Source organism: Cricetulus griseus, chromosome 6 (genome assembly GCF_003668045.3).
Source record: "Cricetulus griseus strain 17A/GY chromosome 6, alternate assembly CriGri-PICRH-1.0, whole genome shotgun sequence".
In the NCBI taxonomy this organism is placed as follows: domain Eukaryota; kingdom Metazoa; phylum Chordata; class Mammalia; order Rodentia; family Cricetidae; genus Cricetulus; species Cricetulus griseus.
In genome coordinates, this window is record NC_048599.1 from 33,506,456 (window position 1) to 33,523,839 (window position 17,384).

The 17,384-nt window shown below is 44.3% G+C and overlaps 1 protein-coding gene across 1 annotated transcript in view; it reads right to left on the reverse strand.

Annotated features, from left to right (window-relative positions):
• The window catches only part of Slc24a3 (solute carrier family 24 member 3), a 474,391-nt gene that overhangs the window by 126,784 nt on the left and 330,223 nt on the right, over positions 1-17,384 (reverse strand). The window contains exons 4-6 of the mRNA XM_027421608.2: positions 7,158-7,232; positions 1,445-1,529; positions 524-627 (exon numbers count right to left, since the gene is read on the reverse strand). Coding sequence (XP_027277409.2) covers positions 524-627; positions 1,445-1,529; positions 7,158-7,232 — 264 coding nt within the window. The remainder of the gene's footprint in view (positions 1-523; positions 628-1,444; positions 1,530-7,157; positions 7,233-17,384) is intronic.

Consider the following 17,384-nt stretch of genomic DNA (forward strand, 5'->3'; position numbering starts at 1 on the left):
GAGAAACCAACATTCATGAAGGACAGCTCAGGATACCCCTAGCACTGGAATAATCTCCTTAGGTTATCTTAAGACTATAAGCCCCCCCCCCAAAGTTCCAGCAGCCGGCAGAAAGGTGACATCCTGAATGGTGACAACTATGAAGAAGTCTTTAAGCAGAAAAATCTTGTCTCTTTTCTTCTCCCTTTTATCTTATTTCCTCTGAGGCAACCATCACATTGGAAATTATTTTAGCTCATTGTAGTACAGATCAGTAGCTCTCAAAATGGGGGGTGAGGGGTGGGGGTGGGCATCACATTTTCAGTTCACAGTTAACATTGTCAGGCTGGTTAATTTCCCATGTGGAGCTGGAAAGTCTATTTTCTATAAATCTGGAAACCAAATAACAGTGGAAACCTTCAATCACACTGCTCAATGCTCCAATGTAGATGAATTCCAACACGACAATTTCCTGCCCCAGCTCCACATTCCTAGCTTCTCCACATGTTACTTACAACCATCACATAAATGTCATCAGCCTTACCTGCCCTGCAAAGAGCCCACAGACACCAATGATACACAGGATGTTGAACACAGCAGAGCCCACGATGGTGCCGACTCCTACATCACCCTTGGTGATGAAGACTCCTGAAACACAGACCAAAACCAGTCTGGCTGTAGTGGTCCAGCTACATCTCAAGGAGAACCTGAAGGACATTTCCTAGCTCTAAACTATACTCAGGATCCACAGCAAATAGCTAACCATTGGGAGGAGCTTTTGAACCCAGAGGTGAGACTTTCCCTTAGCAGCCCTGGGTCTGGGTCTAGGACAAGTTCACATACAGTAAAAGGATTGAATGACCACAGCAAAATGGGAGGCTCTGCTTGGGCTCTGTGAACTTCATTGTTTGCTGATGGCAGAAAACCCAAATTTGAGGGCCTTCTTCCCCAGAGCCCTTTTCTCTCCTGTTACGAGAAATCTTTCTGTCAAAAGCCACCGAGCCCCACTGCCAGCTGCCCACCTGAGTTAGGGCCCAAATGAATACACAGAAACTTGTATTAGGTTCAAATGCTGCTTGGCCAATGACTAGGATTCTCATCTGTTAGCTCAGTCTTAATTATCATAAGTCTATATATTTTATAAGACTTATCTTATCGGACGCCTTGTTGGTGTCCCTCCTTGTCGGTGGATCACATTGTGCTGCTGGAGGAGCAAGGGGAAAAGGGACCCTTCCTGTTTCTCCTTCGCTTAAATATGAGTCTCCTTGCTATGTCACTTCCTGCCTGGATCAGCACTTCTCTACTACATTTCCCAGAATCCTCTTTGACTCCTAGTCTTGTCTAACTTTCTGTCTTATTGGCCAAACAGTATTTTATTCAACAATCAATAAGATAAACATACACAGTACATTCCCCATCACTCTCCCATAGGAAAGGGCTGAGATATCCTTGTAGTGTCACGTACCTATGACCGATGTGAACAGCTCTGGGGCTGAGCTGCCTGCTGCCATGAATGTGGCTCCTGCCACATCTTCACTGAGGTGGAGGCGCTGTGCAAGAACAAAAACAAGACAGGTTGAGTTGAGATTTTACCTGGGAACACATGTGACTGTGTTTCCCAGGTCCTAAACCTTGAGGAAGGCAGCACTAGGACTTCAGGGGGACCCAGGGGCTGGGTTCAGTCCCTCTCATTGTCCTCCATTCAGAGATTGGCTGTTTCTGCAATCTGCTGACAACCCTCACTTGCAGGATCAGCAGATTATAAGAATTCATTAGTCAAAGGCTCTGCAGAAGATTTAGGGGTCCACAACCCAGATGTGCCCAGGGGTTGTTGTGCCAAGGACCAGGAGGGTGGAGCCGGGAGGTGAGAGCACTGTGGGCAGTGGTGGCTGGTCACATCCTTTCTCACGACAGCTCTGCTCAGCTTCCTAGGGGTTGGCAGACACTCTGAGTTTAGAAACAGATGTGGATCATCTAGAGTCGTGTGCAAAGATCATGGCTGTTGCAGAGCTTCTCCTACCTCGAGCTCACAGCAGTTCATTTGCAAGCTCATGAATGTGCCTCTTCAGTCACCCTCCTGAAGCACAGTCCTGACCCTTGACCTTCAAACTCTGCGTAGTCCGGCAGGAGAGAGGACTCCAGACTGAGTAGAAAATGATGCAGCCCTAGATCTTTGGGGGATACTCCTCATTCCTCAAGGCAATCTGTGTGTTAAGCTAGGAGGTGATTTTCAGGAGCACAAGACAAAGGCACCTTGGTGGTTGGTTGGTGTGTCAGGGTTTCTGGCATCCCACCATGGCTCTGAAAGTAAGCTGCGGGCTGTTGGGAAGCACCCAGTTCCCTTCTGGTGTCAGGGCAGAGACTTCAGTTTCCAGTTTCCAGTGTCACCCCCTCTTATTCTCAGTAGCACCAGTGGCTACACTTCCATGCCTGGCCACAGAGAGGCAGTATGGCCTTGGAGGAGCCTCTGAAAGAAGCATTCTCTTTGGGATCCTGGGTTCCTTGTCTCTTACAGTTAAGGTTCACATGGGTACTGAGGAGACCCTGAGATGGTAATTCAACACTAAAAACTACGGCTGGTAGGGAAGCCCCAGGCACTTGAGTCTCAATGGAGGTGGATGGTCAAAAGCCAACTTGACTTTGGAACCAGGAGTCCAGGAAGTTGGAACCTTGGAGTCAGCTCCCAAGAAAGCCCCGAGTTGCTGTACTTCTCTCTGGAGCTCTACTGGCTGGTTTTCCTTGTTGCTTATGAAGCTTGGCCTCATGTCTAGTTTCTCTCTTGCTTCTAGATCTCCTTCCTTTCTTCCTTCCCTTATGACTAATTCATTCAGAACTGACAATACCTCACTGGACTCTTAGAATCATTAGTCATGAAGCCCTCTTGCCTCTGCATTGCTAGCTGCTATAAGGGGGGAGGCCAGGGATAATCTTCCTTAGCTTCATCCTGAGCGGAGAATAATTCCTGCATCCCCTCACAGCTGGACACCCTGGGCTCCGCATGAACAACAGGTCCTGTTCCCATTTAGGTTCAGTAGCTCAGGCATTCTCTGTCTTTTCCTGAAATGCTTTGTCAATAAGACCTGTCCTCCAGATGCAGCTCCTTTGGTCCTCCCCTCCACACAACCCCGCCCTGGTACCATGGCAGCATCCATCGTTTGCTCCCTTCTCTCTGCACCAAGTCCTCTCTGGGTTCACGAAACCCTCTGTGAATATAGTCAGCATTTGAGATCAGTGAGGAATGCCTCCTTCCCTACAGGACCCAGATACCCAAACTCAAGCATTGTTCAAGTTTCATATTAAATATGTTTGCATTTAACTTATAAAATTCTCCCACATACTGCAAATCATCTCTAGATTGCTTACAATCCCTAATATAATGTAAATGCCACATAGAATAGTGTATTATCCAGGGCATAATGACAAGGAAGTCTATCTGTCCCATACTGATGTAATTGAAAAAAATAGTTTAATCCAAGGTTGAATGCTGGGATGTGGAACCTGCATATAGAAGGTGGAGTGCTTCATTTCATCAGTGGTCCACAAGCTCACTGATGGCCAGGGCAAATAGCTTGGCTGGAGCAGAGCCTAGCTGAGTGTTTACAGTTCCTGAAGAAGGGCCTGTAAATTTTCTTTCACAGCTCAGGAGGCCCCATTACTGCTTTTGCAACACATGGCCCTATACTATAGCCTTCCCACTCTTGACATCCAATATCCTCATTTATGCACATGCTCTGGCCAACCTAAGGCTGCTGCTACCTCCTGATCCCCAGGAATGCTGTGTTGTTCCCCTTGCTGAGCCCTTAAAACTCCTCTCCCCCTTTGAGTCAGTGTAGCAGAGTCTGAGGCTGTCTGTCTTTTGAAGACAAAGGACTTCTCAACATTCCAATACCTTTGTATGTTCCATGATGTAACCTCATGGCTGTCCTAAGATTTAGTGACTTATCTGACCTGTTGCTGGTATGCTGGCTCATCATATTGGCACTCTTTTCTCTTCCCTGCCCAACATTTTTTCATGGCTTGAACTTGAACCACCCCCTCCCATCTCCGGCCTCAGCTATGATTTATTGAGTAATGTGGATTTCTTTCTAGAATCATTTTTTTTTTCACCAAAGTCCAAACAACATCCCTTTTGAGCATCTCTGCTTAGCGCCAGAGTTAGTCTGAGAGCAAGCACTGAACACATAGCATCACCTTTCTCTATATAAAGAGATTGGGAGAGTCCCAGGCTAGGAAGCCCTACCAGGCCACAGTGGGTGGCCCTGAATCATGCCCCCCACATCCTGTGAAAGAATGGAATGCCAGGGAGAGTTGAGCAAAGCTCTCAAAGACATAAACATGGCTTTATGTCTTTATGTCTCAAAGACATAAAGCATCTCCGAGGAGATACAAGCTCTGTTCTAGTCCTATCCATATCTACAGACATGGCATTTCCTCAGCTACTATGGTGGCTTTAAGTGCATGGAGCTGTACTCATAGAGACAGGCATGCGGCACGGCATGCTTTCTTGTAACTTATTTTGCTTTTAAAACTGGACTTGGTTGGGAACAGGCAGCATTCTGGGAAGGGAGGCCCCTCATCTGCATTCCTTCTCCCTAGATAGCTGTGGACCCTTGAGGTAGAGGCAGTTCTGAATAACCCTGACATAGACTGTCGCAAAACTGCAACAGGTGTGACCATGACCCAGAGGTAAGCTCAGACCAACCTGGGCTCAGATCATGACCTCACTCCTCAACAGCTGTGTGACTTGGGGCAGGGTACTAAGTCTCTGAGCCTCAGTTTCTAGATTCCTAGAGAGAAGCTGACTGTGGTCACCTGGTGGCGTCTTAGATGTGGTTAGAGGATGGGCACAGTCACACCACATTGACTTAGCAACACAGCCATTTTCCTGCACCCCGATGACCCAGTAAAAATAGCATCTTTATCCCATTAAACATTCTCTTCTTAACTTTAACAAGTTGCTATCTGTATTGATAGAATAGGATATGATAAATACCTCTGCTATTAACAGCAAACATGTCACATGGAGAGAGGCAGAACAATTTTGCTTTGTATGAGAATAAAGTAGCAACCGGTGGTAAGTAGGCCCTCTGTATCCTTAATTATTGACTCAACTAATCTCAGATGGAAAATACTCAGGGGGGAACAAACAACATAAGCCTGTATCCTTACTAAGAACACACTATCTTTTTATTCATCACTTCTCTCTGAAAAGTATCCTTGACAGATTTACATAACACTGACATTATACTAGGTATAGGCTAGAGGTGGTTTACACTTTACACTCTTCTACTACTTTATCTCTCTCTCTCTCTCTCTCTCTCTCTCTCTCTCTCTCTCTCTCTCTCCCTCTCTTTCTCTCTTTTGGTTTTTTGAGACAGGATTTCTCTGTGTAGCTTTGGAGCCTATCCTGGCACTTGCTCTGGAGACCAGGCTGGCCTCGAACTCACAGAGATCTGCCTGCCTCTACCTCCAGAGTGCACGGCCACTCCTCCACTACTTTAAAAAGGGAGTTGAACAGCCAAGGATTTGGAGCCAATCCTCCACGGATACCGAACGATCCCAAATGCCCCTACTACCAGGCTGAACACTCCCTTGCCTTTGCCATAAGATGATCTTGTTCCTGGGCTGGATCATTGTGACAATCACACCCCTACTAGAGAACTGTGCATCCCAGATACCACCCTACTTTCCTTAATCTACTGTCACTGCAAAGAGGAACGATGCACTCCTGTGACCTATCTAGGGTTGCTGTGCAATGATTGTTTATTTCTAAATACAAAGTGAACAAATGTCCAGAGTTTGGAAGAAAATGCTTAGGTTAATATAATCTTCCAAGTGAGATTTCCAGACTAGCATCCTCAGTACTATCCGATTAGAAATATAAATTCTGACTGCCTTCTCTGTCAGTCAGTAGGTTTTTGGGACCTACTGACTGAATTGGGTGCTGTGAATGGAGCAAGAAGGGGCCACAAGGCTTGATGGCTACTGGACTTTCAGGTGGGACACTCAGATAATGAAATAAAAACAGTAGATAGAACAAAACACAAAGCTTGCATATAAAAAGGATACATTTCAGGACAGACAGTGGGATGAAGGTGATAAGAAAACAAGAGCTTCCTAGTAGGGTATTAAAGACCTTTTAAAGTTTATTTATATATGGCATATGTGTGTGTAATGCACATTTGTGTGTATTAGGGTATGTTTGCACATGCTCCTATGTTCAGGTGGATTCCAGGCACACATGTGGAGGCCAGAGGACAACTTGTTGGAGACTATTATTTTCTCCTTCCACCATGTGCGACATGAGGGTTGAACTCAGGTTGTCTGGCTTGGTGGCAAGTGCTTTTACCTAGTGAGCCATCTTGTTGACCTCTGAATTTTTTTTTTTTTGAACTTGCACTTCAGCCTGGCAGTGGCTGTGATAATGCGAATAATGTGCAACACTTTGTGCCCAGCTCTCTTGTCCCAGAGCCTGCCAGGCCTCCCCCCAGAGTGTAAATAGAGAGTTAAGTGTGAGAGAAGCATGTAGTGATTGTAGGTTCTTACCCTAACAGGACCCCAGGGGGAAGAAATGAAGCAAAGGAAGGTGGAGGGAAGGCTAGGGAGCAAGAAGCAGCAGAATTGAAAAAAAAGGGGGAGGGGCAGAACACAAAGTCTAACGCTTCATGCCTGGGGTGTCAACTGTGGGTTTAACACACAGAAACCACAATTATTTGAAAAACTATTTGCATCTGCAAGGAACATACAGCTTTGGTCTTGTCATTATTCCCTAAACAACACAGTGCAACATCTGTCTCCACAGGACTTACAGCAGTGTAGTGAAGCACACAGGAGTATATGTGCAGGTTGTTCGCAAACACTACACCTTATTACAATATTTTATGTGCTGGAGCAGTCACAAAGTATGTTGCTGCAGGACATTCTGGAAGCATCCCCACAGACACCCTGAGGATATTCGCAGTAAGGGCAGATGCTTTGTGGGTTAAAGTCTGCCCCAACCCCAGGGGATTACCAAATATCAGTCACGAAGACTGAGCTAACACTGTCCTTCTCTTTCAGGCCTGCAGGTGTTTACAACTGAGACTCCCAAGGACCTCAGAGAAGAGGCTAGACCATGGCAGGACAGAGTCCCCATCCCAGGCTCCTCTCAAGCACACTAGGGATGTGCCCCCACATACCTCACAGATCTTTTCCAAGGATGGGACGAAGAAGTCATCACACACGATGGCAAGTGCATAGAACATATACATGGCCTGGAAGAAAGGAGAGGAGAAAGAATTAAGAGTCATGCAGAGCCAAGGAGAAAGTGCTGGGTCATTGTTTCCTGCAATTACTATCCCCCATTATCATAAATTTAACTTCTTATTCAGGCTAAGTACAAAGTCTCTGCAATTCCTGAAAGATCCATGGCCTGACTTTAGCTTCCACTTTGACCTCTCTACCTACTAACTGCCTCTTGTCCCCCTACTAAAACTCCAAGAAGATAGTGGCACCAGCTTTAGGGCCTTTGCACTTGCTGCTTCTTCTACCCAAAGAACCCTTCCCTTCATATATACCATTGTGTTACTCGACCTTGCTTTCAAATGCCAACCTGACTCCCTGCCCACCTTTTCCTCTATACACTTCCATCTTGATTTTTTGGGTAGGTTATAGGTTAACTCTATTAGTCTGTTGCCAGCTTCCACCACCAGAAGTTCTTGAGGATATGAACTTCCTCTTGTAATTACATCCTCAGAAGTCAGCCCAAGGCTTGCCTGAAAGCATGAGTAGCTGATCATATCCCAGTGAGCTTACTTACTACCTGGTCCCTGTGCAAACTTATTTCCACATTGTGGTCAGCTATCACCAGGGCATCCCTAGAATTTCACCTTCTAACCAGAGATTGTCTTCTTCTTATTCAAGACACCATCTTGAAGCAATGACCATTTGTTTGGATTCCAGTGTGGAATGACCACTCAACATACACCTCTCACTTCTTCAGGGGATCCCAGAACCTTCACATATTCCCAGTGCCTCAGGGAGAAGGTGTTTCACCCTTTCTCCCGGATCACTGATTGGCCAATCAGTGTGTACTGTTCTTAATAGAGATGGCTATTGGTTTAGAGGTATGCATGTGACTTGGCTCATCCAATCAGATGAAAGAAAAGAGTTAACCAACTCTTCAAAGAGGGTCATTTCTCACCCTCTGTGGCTAGCTGTACATAGGAAGTGTGGGGTTCTTAAGAGAGAAGTTGATTCTGTGTTGGGAAGCAGCGGAGTCCTCAATGTCACCATGGAGCCATGGATCATATGGCGGTAGAGCCCACTATGCCTTCTGGACTTCATAACACACCAGCAGCATTGCTGGTGCTGTTCGGTTTACAGCTTTCCAGTATTTGTAGCCTAAAGTATTTACCAGCGCCTGCTCAATGCCCAACATCTTCATTAGTCTGTTCATGACTGTCGTCTTCTATCATTTTTTCCCACTGATTACTACTTCACAGCATGGGTCTCCAGTCACACAGGGCACAAGCATAAGACCCAGGCCAGCTATCAGACCATGCCATTTCTTGTCATAAAGTGACAGGTGGTCAGAAGGACTGTGCAAAGGGTCAGGCGGAGATTAATAGAGAGTATAAACACCCCTCAGGCCTGAGGCTGCCAGAGGAAGAAGTCATAGAGAAGAGAGTCTGTTAATAGTGCTACCACATTGAGGAGCTGAGTCACGAGGTGCACCAGGTGCATATGCGCGCGCGCGCGCGCACACACACACACACACACACACACACACACACACACACACACCAACATCCAAACACTTGTCGCAGCTCAGTTTGAAACCAAGTGGATGTTTCAATTTCATGAGCCAAAGCTTTGCCTTTTGCACTTAGCCTGTGTTAGTGTTGTTTCTGTGGCTCACAGTTTTCTTTCCTGGGGCCTTCTGCTACAGTCCTAGCTAGAAATGATCTCAGGCTTTCGACTCTTGGCCAGTGCACTAATTTAGTCCCCTGGGTCCCTTTGTATTCACTTGATTTCTTTCCATGTGTATGTGTTTGTTCTCTCCCATAGGACAGGGAGATTCTCAAGTACAATGTAATACTCTATTCTGTGGAAATGTTACACAAAAGCACAAAGATGATGTGTCCTAAACTGCAGACTATGCTAAATTATCAAAACCTACCAAAATACACCACAGGGATGGTTAGATCAACTATGACTCATGATTCGGTGCAATGCTGTCAAAAGAGATTGTGTGAATGTACATTTAGTGATAAGAAAATACATCTATACTCCATTGCTATATGAAAATGTTGAAAATTACAGTCGCTCTCTTGTTGAATTATTTAGGTGTATATGTGGACCAACTCCCATACATAAGTACATTTGCATACGAGTTGGTCATGCTCTCAAAGTAATAGCCATGTTTCTTCATTGGAATCAGTCTATCTGTATTTTATAGTTATTATCCATATTTTCCCCCTAAATTTGCATTTCTTCTGTGATTTGTGTAAGTGGTAGGAAGTTTTAGAGGCATTTTTAAAAAATATTTTGCTAACCTCTGAGAACCCAGAGAAGTCTCTAAAATAATTTTTTACTGCCTGATATATTCATAATCTACAAAAATCATTTGCCCATGGCATTTTTGAATATGTCAAACAAAAAATTAATACTGTATTTTACAGCACTCTGGAGCTGCCATAAAAACATCCCCAAACAGTAACACACTCAAACTTCCTTTTGCTGTGTGACTTGGCTGATCCAATGACATGCAGGTTTTAACACTGTCCTTGAAAGGACATCCAAATTAAGTAATTGTAATACAGAACAACACATTTGTGGATTAACCAAGACCTAAATAAGCTGTCTATCACTGACACAGCTCATTTGAGTAGCTGCTGCTGCTTAGAAGTCCATGAGTCCTCTCCGTTAGAGCATGTTCCCATATTAAGTATTGATCTTGTTTCAAGACAAGAACCTCCATCCAATATTGTAACACTGACGCTTGGGCTGGGACACGAAATAAACAGATCTGGCAAGCTCACAGTGCTTTTGAGGGTGATGGATATGGAAAGCCACACTGATTTTGGTTTCTAAGATAGGGTGAGGTGTGGTGGGGATACACACTGCCAATCACTCTATTGACAAAGCATATCAGGGGATGATGTGAGGCCCAGGAGATGTGGAGGTGCCTTGCTTTTTCTAGGGCACTTTCATGCGTGCGCGTGCGTGCGTGCATGCGTGCGTGCGTGCGTGCGTGCGTGCGTGCGTGCGTGCGTGTGTGTGTGTGTGTGTGTGTGTGTGTGTGTGTGTGCTTCTGTGGTTATAATCCCCTGCACATCTCTCCCATTAGGCTCACAGAAAAGCAGGTTCCCACCAGGAAAATAAACAAAATGCACAATCTAAAAGAACAAAGGACCCAAACAAAGGCTCAAAGACTAGATATATGATATATGGTGGGAAATTCTTACAGGAAGTTCGACATCTATAAGGCTGTCCATGCAACTGGCACAAGACTAAAGGACTTTTAGATTCATTTGCCCAGGCCTGTCTTTGCAAAGGACAAAGGATATCATCAAAGAGAAGAATAACAACATTTGCCACTGTGTGCAATCCCACCCCAGGTCTTTTCAGAACTATCTCCCTTAGTTCTCCTGGTACTTGGGAGACAGGCAATGCAGGGAGTTGCAATAAGCAAATGGCAAGGCTTATATTGAACCCCAGGACGCTCTCCACCCTTCTCTGAGCCCAGCTCTCTCTATACAGGGCAATTCTCATCCATGCAGCCTCTGCCCCTTCTTCTGATTTCCAACTCAGCTTCTGCTTTTCTGTCTATCCAACCTTGCAGAAAGAGAAACATGAGTCCCAGCCATCTAATCTGGGGTTGCCTGTCAGAGTTGCTGACACTCTTCAGTGCTATTTATTTTATAAAGTTTGATGTCAGGAGTGGGATAACTCCATGCCCCAAGGTTCCCAGAGAAAGAGGTAAACCTGCCGCCACAGCTTGCCCTGTCGGGCCACTGAGTGGCATGGAAACAACTTCCATATGCTCGCGCCATCACGACACTTCTGGGGTTTAGGCTCAACACTCCCAAGATGATAAAGACAGATGCAGATAAAAAAAAAAAACTCTAAAAGTTTACACTACATTAAAAAATATATGTAGGCTGGTGAGAGGAAAAGTAACAGGAGAAAATAGAGTAGCCGGTTATGATGGCCAACGCCGATAGGATTTGCTAAAGGAAGCAGAGACAGACAGATTTCCACAAAAAACTCTGTCTCGGAAAAAAAGATACAAAAGAAAAAAAAAGTAAAATAGTAAAAAAGCCACATAAAGATAAAAATACACAGAGAATATAGATACTATATGCCATATTGTTGTCTTTAAATTGTTTGATTGCCGAGGAAAAAATTACTACTGCTAAAATACATTTGATTATAAATGCTACTAAATTAATCCAACTTACTTGACTTCAAAATTTAAGTCTAAGGACAGGCTACTTAGAAATAAAGGTTTTACTTGTATTTCCACAAAAAATCAAAAACTATTGATTCCTTCCAGACTAATATGGTTTGATCAAGCAAGACCCCCTAAAGCTGAGATGATACAGCCTTACAGACTACAAAAACAAGGACTTGGTCAGGTTTCTATGTTTTATCATGATCCCTATAGTATATGAACATCGCCCCAATCAACAGAAAGCAGTTTAGAAAGAACGACGCCCAAATCCCCAAATATTGTTTATAAATGTTTATTTTCATTTAAATGGGCTTAGTTATAAATGATAATGAGCAAAGTCAATCTCCTTTTAAAGAAAGAAAAGGGGAATAGGATATAGGAATGAATACTTTGCATTGGTATAGATTTTCATTTATTGATACAACTTTAAGGTCAATTTTGTGATATGTATATGTCTCCTCTTGTTTAGGTGTTGTGTTTATACAGATCTTTTACCTAGTAGTCAGAACTTATAATTAGGTTAGTTAGGTTTTCTAGATATATAGAGATATATTTGAGATGGTTAGGTATTCTTCAAACCTTTCAAAGACCTACAGAAATATGGCATTTAAATGGTTTAGGGTTTTTCTTGGCAGTGAGACACAACTGCTCCTGGCACACCAATTACGTCAGAAAGGAGGATGGGCATCAAAGAAACTCGTTATGGAGTTTGCTTTCAACATGGCAAGACTAGCCATTTGGGCAAGAAACTACTCTTGCCTAGACTGTTTGTTGCTGTATAAACTAGACATGCAGGACCCACAAGAAAGTGATTGCTAAACTTAAAACAAGACAATACTAAAGGGTTCCTTTTGAAATGGAAAAGTGTGCCAGACACACTATGGCCTATAGGCTGAAGATGGATGTCCCAACGTTACAGAGGAACTTTGGATGACTGTCCAGGTAGCGAGATGTCTCTGTCAGATCTAGAGTTTATATATTATCCTTCTATGGTCTTTGATAGAGTTAAAGGCAGAAAGTTAAGGGTATAGTTTTCTTCAGTTATTATAAAAGGTAAGTTATCCTTTTATTTTAGACAGAAAAGAGGAGATGATGGGGAATGTACTGTGCATGTTTATCTTATTGATTGTTAAATAAAATACTGTTTGGCCAATGAGACAGCAAGTAGATGGGACTAGGAGTCAAAGAGGATTCTGGGAAATGTAGTAGAGAAGTGCTGATCCAGACAGGAAGTGACATAGCAAGGAGACTCATATTTAAGCGAAGGAGAAACAGAAAGGGCCCCCTTTTTCCCGTTCGCCTCCTCCAGCGGCAGGATATGAGCCATCGGCAAGGAGGGATGCCAATAAGGCGTCCGATAAGTCTTATAAAATACCTAATACAAGTTTCTTGGTATTCATTTGGGGCTAACTTGGGCAGGCGGCTGGCATAAAGCTCACACGTGGCTGTGGGGCTCAGTGGCTTTTGGCGGAAAGATTTATCGTAACAGTTTGATGTAAAATACAAGACAGGTCTGAAATCTGAACAAGCCAATATGAAGTCTGGGGCGGAGATAATGGATGTGTCTAGTGAAGGGTGCATTCATCTCTAGAGCTTTAGCTTCAGTTTGAAAGATCACAGGGTCTTCTCTTCGTTGGAGTCTGGGAGAGCTGTCAGAGTGGGAATCTGTATGCTGGCATTGATCACACACAGTCTGGGGGTATGAATGAGTTTTGCTCATGTAATTAGCTTTCCTTTTCCTGAATGGCAGCTGGTATCCATCATGTATTTGTATCTGCCATGTTCCAGGCTGAGCTGGCACAGAATGACTTCTGTGAAGTGAATGGATCCCAGGACAGCTGGTGTCACTGCTGAGATCTAGAAAAAGAAATGTCCGGAGCCTGGGAGGATACACAGAGAGGTGAAGGGCTACATTAACTTTCAGATATGACACTTCCGCATTGCATGAATTCAAATGATTCCTTTTACCCTGTGTAGCCTCCAATGTGGGACCAATCATTGTGCCATGATTGGTGGTGGCTTACAAGGTTGTTTTTGAGAAAAATGGTCAACAGTGCCTGGGTGTAGTGACGTATCTCGTATGCCAATATTACTGTTGCAATGGAGGCAGCCAGTCCTCTGGAGGAAAAGACGCACACAACAGTGCCTTTCGCTCTACTTGTTCTTGCCAAGTCTGTCAGAGATCAGGTGACAAAAAGACTCTCCAGTACAGACCAGTTGCAACTGGCCAAACACAACCCAAGTTCAACAAATCAACTGAGGACATTTGCATCAAGTTTTTTTTTTTTTTTTTTTTTTTTTTTTTTTTTTTTTTTTTGTATGTGGCAATAGATAACAAAGATAGTCACAGTGAACACAAAATCATGACTGATTCCCCAGAAGGCAGTTTCTTAAGTGATAAAATGATCAAGAACTTCCAGGGGCAGCAAAGACCACAGGCTTTCTTTTCCACTGACATAATATTCATATACTTAAAGAATATACTAGTCAGAGACTGCCAAAAAAATAAAAACCCTACAGAACTTTGACTACAGTGGTTAAACTTAAAAAAATGCCCAACATAACAAGAGATATTTGTGGATTGTGACTTAATGGGGGTGAACAGGCTAGAGCTGAAATGTTGATATCCATACGCATTTCTGAATCGTGGGGAAAATGTATTTGAGCAGCGTGACTTTCACCCTGCTGTTTTATGTGGCATCTACAGTCAGCAGATTTCACAGATAATTTCCTTTTACTACATCATCTGCCCTCCGGTCTCTGTCTCTCAATTCCATGAATGAAGAACTGGGGAACACTTCATAGGGCGGGTCTGTGGAGCTCTTGCCTGGCTAGAAATTGCTCTAAACCTCCAAGGAACTGTGGTTCACTAATAAAAAAGTAGATTTTCTTCCCCCTTCCCATTTTAAGTGCTTATAGGATTGGGATTTGAAAAGGAAAATGATTCATTTTAAAAGCATTTTCTTGGGGCTGGGGAGATGTCTCAATCAGTAAAGTGCCTGCTGTGCAAACACAGGACCTGAGTTCAGATCCCCAGCAAGTAAGCAATGGCTGTGCATAGCAGTGCATGTCTCTGAAATCCTAGCATTGGTGTGTGTGTGTGCGCGATGGGGGAAAAGGCGGAGTCCTGGGGCCCACCAGCCTAGCAGAATCAGTGAGCTCCGGGTTCAGAGAACTTACCTCAAAAAATAAGGTGGAAAAGGCTTGGATAAGATATCTGACATTGAGCCCTGGCTTCCACATGTTTGTGTACACATGAGTATGTGCATACCTGTATACTTATATGACACACTCATATGGTCATGTCCATATACCATATGCATACGTAGGGAATACCGTTACCATGCCTGCTAGGGGCTGGCTACAAGTATGCCTACTGGGTGACATAGGGAAGGTTTAAGAGTGAGGGGCACACATGTGGGCTTCCCTTCTTCCGTTTTCAACTTTGGCTTGCTGTACTTACTGCTGCCCTGCCAGCTGGCTAGGTCACTCTGTAAGTAAGGTTTTCCCTAATAAATTCCCTTGTATTTTTACATGACTCTGTATTGGTAATTCCCACAATATGCATACACATAAATAAATAAATAAATAAATAAATAAATAAATAAATGAAATCATTTTCTCATAACAAGCTTTGTGTCTCTTGGCCCAATGAAGCTACAGTAGAGCTGATCCTGTATCCATTACTGACTCAGGGACTCTAGTGACCACAGGGAGACAGCAAGCCTCACAGAATAGATGCAAGTTCCAAATAGTAGTGCCAGGGAAGGGGGATATAGCTGGTGGACACTGGTGTTCCTTCCTTATCTAACTATATTCTTCAAGCATAATTTAGAACACTACTAATTTTCTAACATCAGAATCTGCTCTAGTGTGGAAAAGAAATGTTGGGTAATTAATTAACCCTCTGTGCAGTCCTCAAGCAATAAGTTATGGGAATTGGTATATCAATGCATAGCTCCCTCGTGTTCTGGGTAGGGTAACTAGGTGGCCAGGTCAGTTCCCAGATGGATGGAGTGTCACCTGTCAAGAAGGTTGTATGTCTGTTCATTCAACAGCACCCTTCCTTTCCTTGACCCACTTCCTAGTCCCCAGTGACATGAATTTCTACCACAAGTAACCATTTATATTCAAATCTTTGTCTCAAGGTTGTTTTCCAAATGAAAGCAAAAGGGAAGTGAGGTAAGGGAGAATGTGGGAGGAATAAAATTCAAGGGGAAATCAAGGCGGGCCATTTTCAGAAACAAGGCCCTCCTAAAGTCTAGAGGACCCTTTTGAGTGCCACCATGGTCATTAGTCAGCTGGCACTGGGAAGGTCTTTAAAGCCATTCAGGGCCTTGGCTGCTGCTGCTGCTGCTTCTCCTATTCTTTTTCAGTAATTTTAATTTTTATTGAAAATAATTTTTCTCATATCTGATCACAGTCCTCCATACAACTTCTCCCAGATTCCCCCCACCCCACAGATCCACACCCTTTTTTCCCTCTCTCTCATTAGAAAATAATCATGTAACGAAACAAACCAACCAAAAGGACAAAACAAAACAAAAAAAAAACTTAAAGAAAAAAGCATAAGAAACACATACAGACACAGAGACATACATATCCACACACACAGCAATTCATCAAAAAAAAAAAACCCCATAATATTTAAGTAAAAGACCTCTAAGATTAAAAAAAAGTGAGGGGCTTGGATTCTAATGGGAAGGATGATATGTTAAGACACTTGTTCCATTAACACAAATTTCGTGACTATTTTACTTTAAAGGAACTTCAGTATGCTCAGATGTCCTAGATTTCAGCTGGGACATTATTTATTTATTAACTTATTTTATTCTTTGTGTCTTTCACATCATGTCTCTCAATCCCACTCCTCTCTCCCCCACCCCAGAATAAAACAAAATAAAATTTAAGATGAAAAAGTGGGGTGGGGGAGGGGGACCTCACTGTGTAATGTGACATGGTGAGTCATGCAGTGAAACTCTTTATACATTTTTCCATGCAGGCTTTCATCACAAGAATCACCGGTCTGGCTCAAGGCCCCTGGTCTCTGTTACAATCATCAATGCTGAGCTCTCACTGGACTCTTCCTGGACATCCTGTTGCTGTCCTGTGGTGTGGAGTCCCTGCAGCCCTGGCCCACAGGACACTGCCACCACTTTCTCTTCCCACCCCTGCACCCCAGCCAGATCACAGATGCGGTGGATGTTGGGGTGGGTAATACAAAACCCTTGTTCTGTGCCTGGGAAGTTGCCAGGTTGGTCAGCCTGCCAGCTTCTTCACCACCTGTCTTCACCACCGGGTGAGGTCTCCTCCATGGCCCTGGCAAGTTCACCCCTTGCAGTGATGAGCAAGGGGTGGGGCCGGTTCTTCTCTTTCACATCCCAGGGTCAGCTCTCCCACACCTCCAGCACAGGGCCAGCTCTACTGTGTTGTTCAGGTGAGGTGTATGGGCCACTGTTCCGAGTGCCCCTATCCAGTTGCAGCTGATGTGGTGAAGGGCAGCTCTCCCACTCTTATGACCCCAGGGCCAGCTCTCCCATTTGCCTCAGGCATTGATGGAGGCATCTCTTCCCTGCCCACGCTGTCACATGACAGATGAATAATGGGGACAGCTCTCCCATGCTCACAACTTCAAGGCTGGCTCACCCACACCTCCACCAACAGGGTCAGTTCTACTGTGCTGTCAGGCAAGGTGCAGGGTCTACTTTTCTGAGGGCTGCAACTGGTAAGGGGGAGGGTCAGCTTGCTAGTCTGTCTTGAGTAGTAAGGGGTGAGGGGTAAGGGGCTGTATCTCTCCCGCACCTATACCACATGACAGATGAGTAGTAGGGACAGTTCTCCCATGCTCACAACTTCTGCCAACAGGGTCAGCTCTATTGTGCTGCCCAGGCAAGGTGCAATGCCTGCACTCCGGAGGGATGCTTGGCTGGGACATCTTAAGGGTAAAGAACTTGCTTGACATGCATGA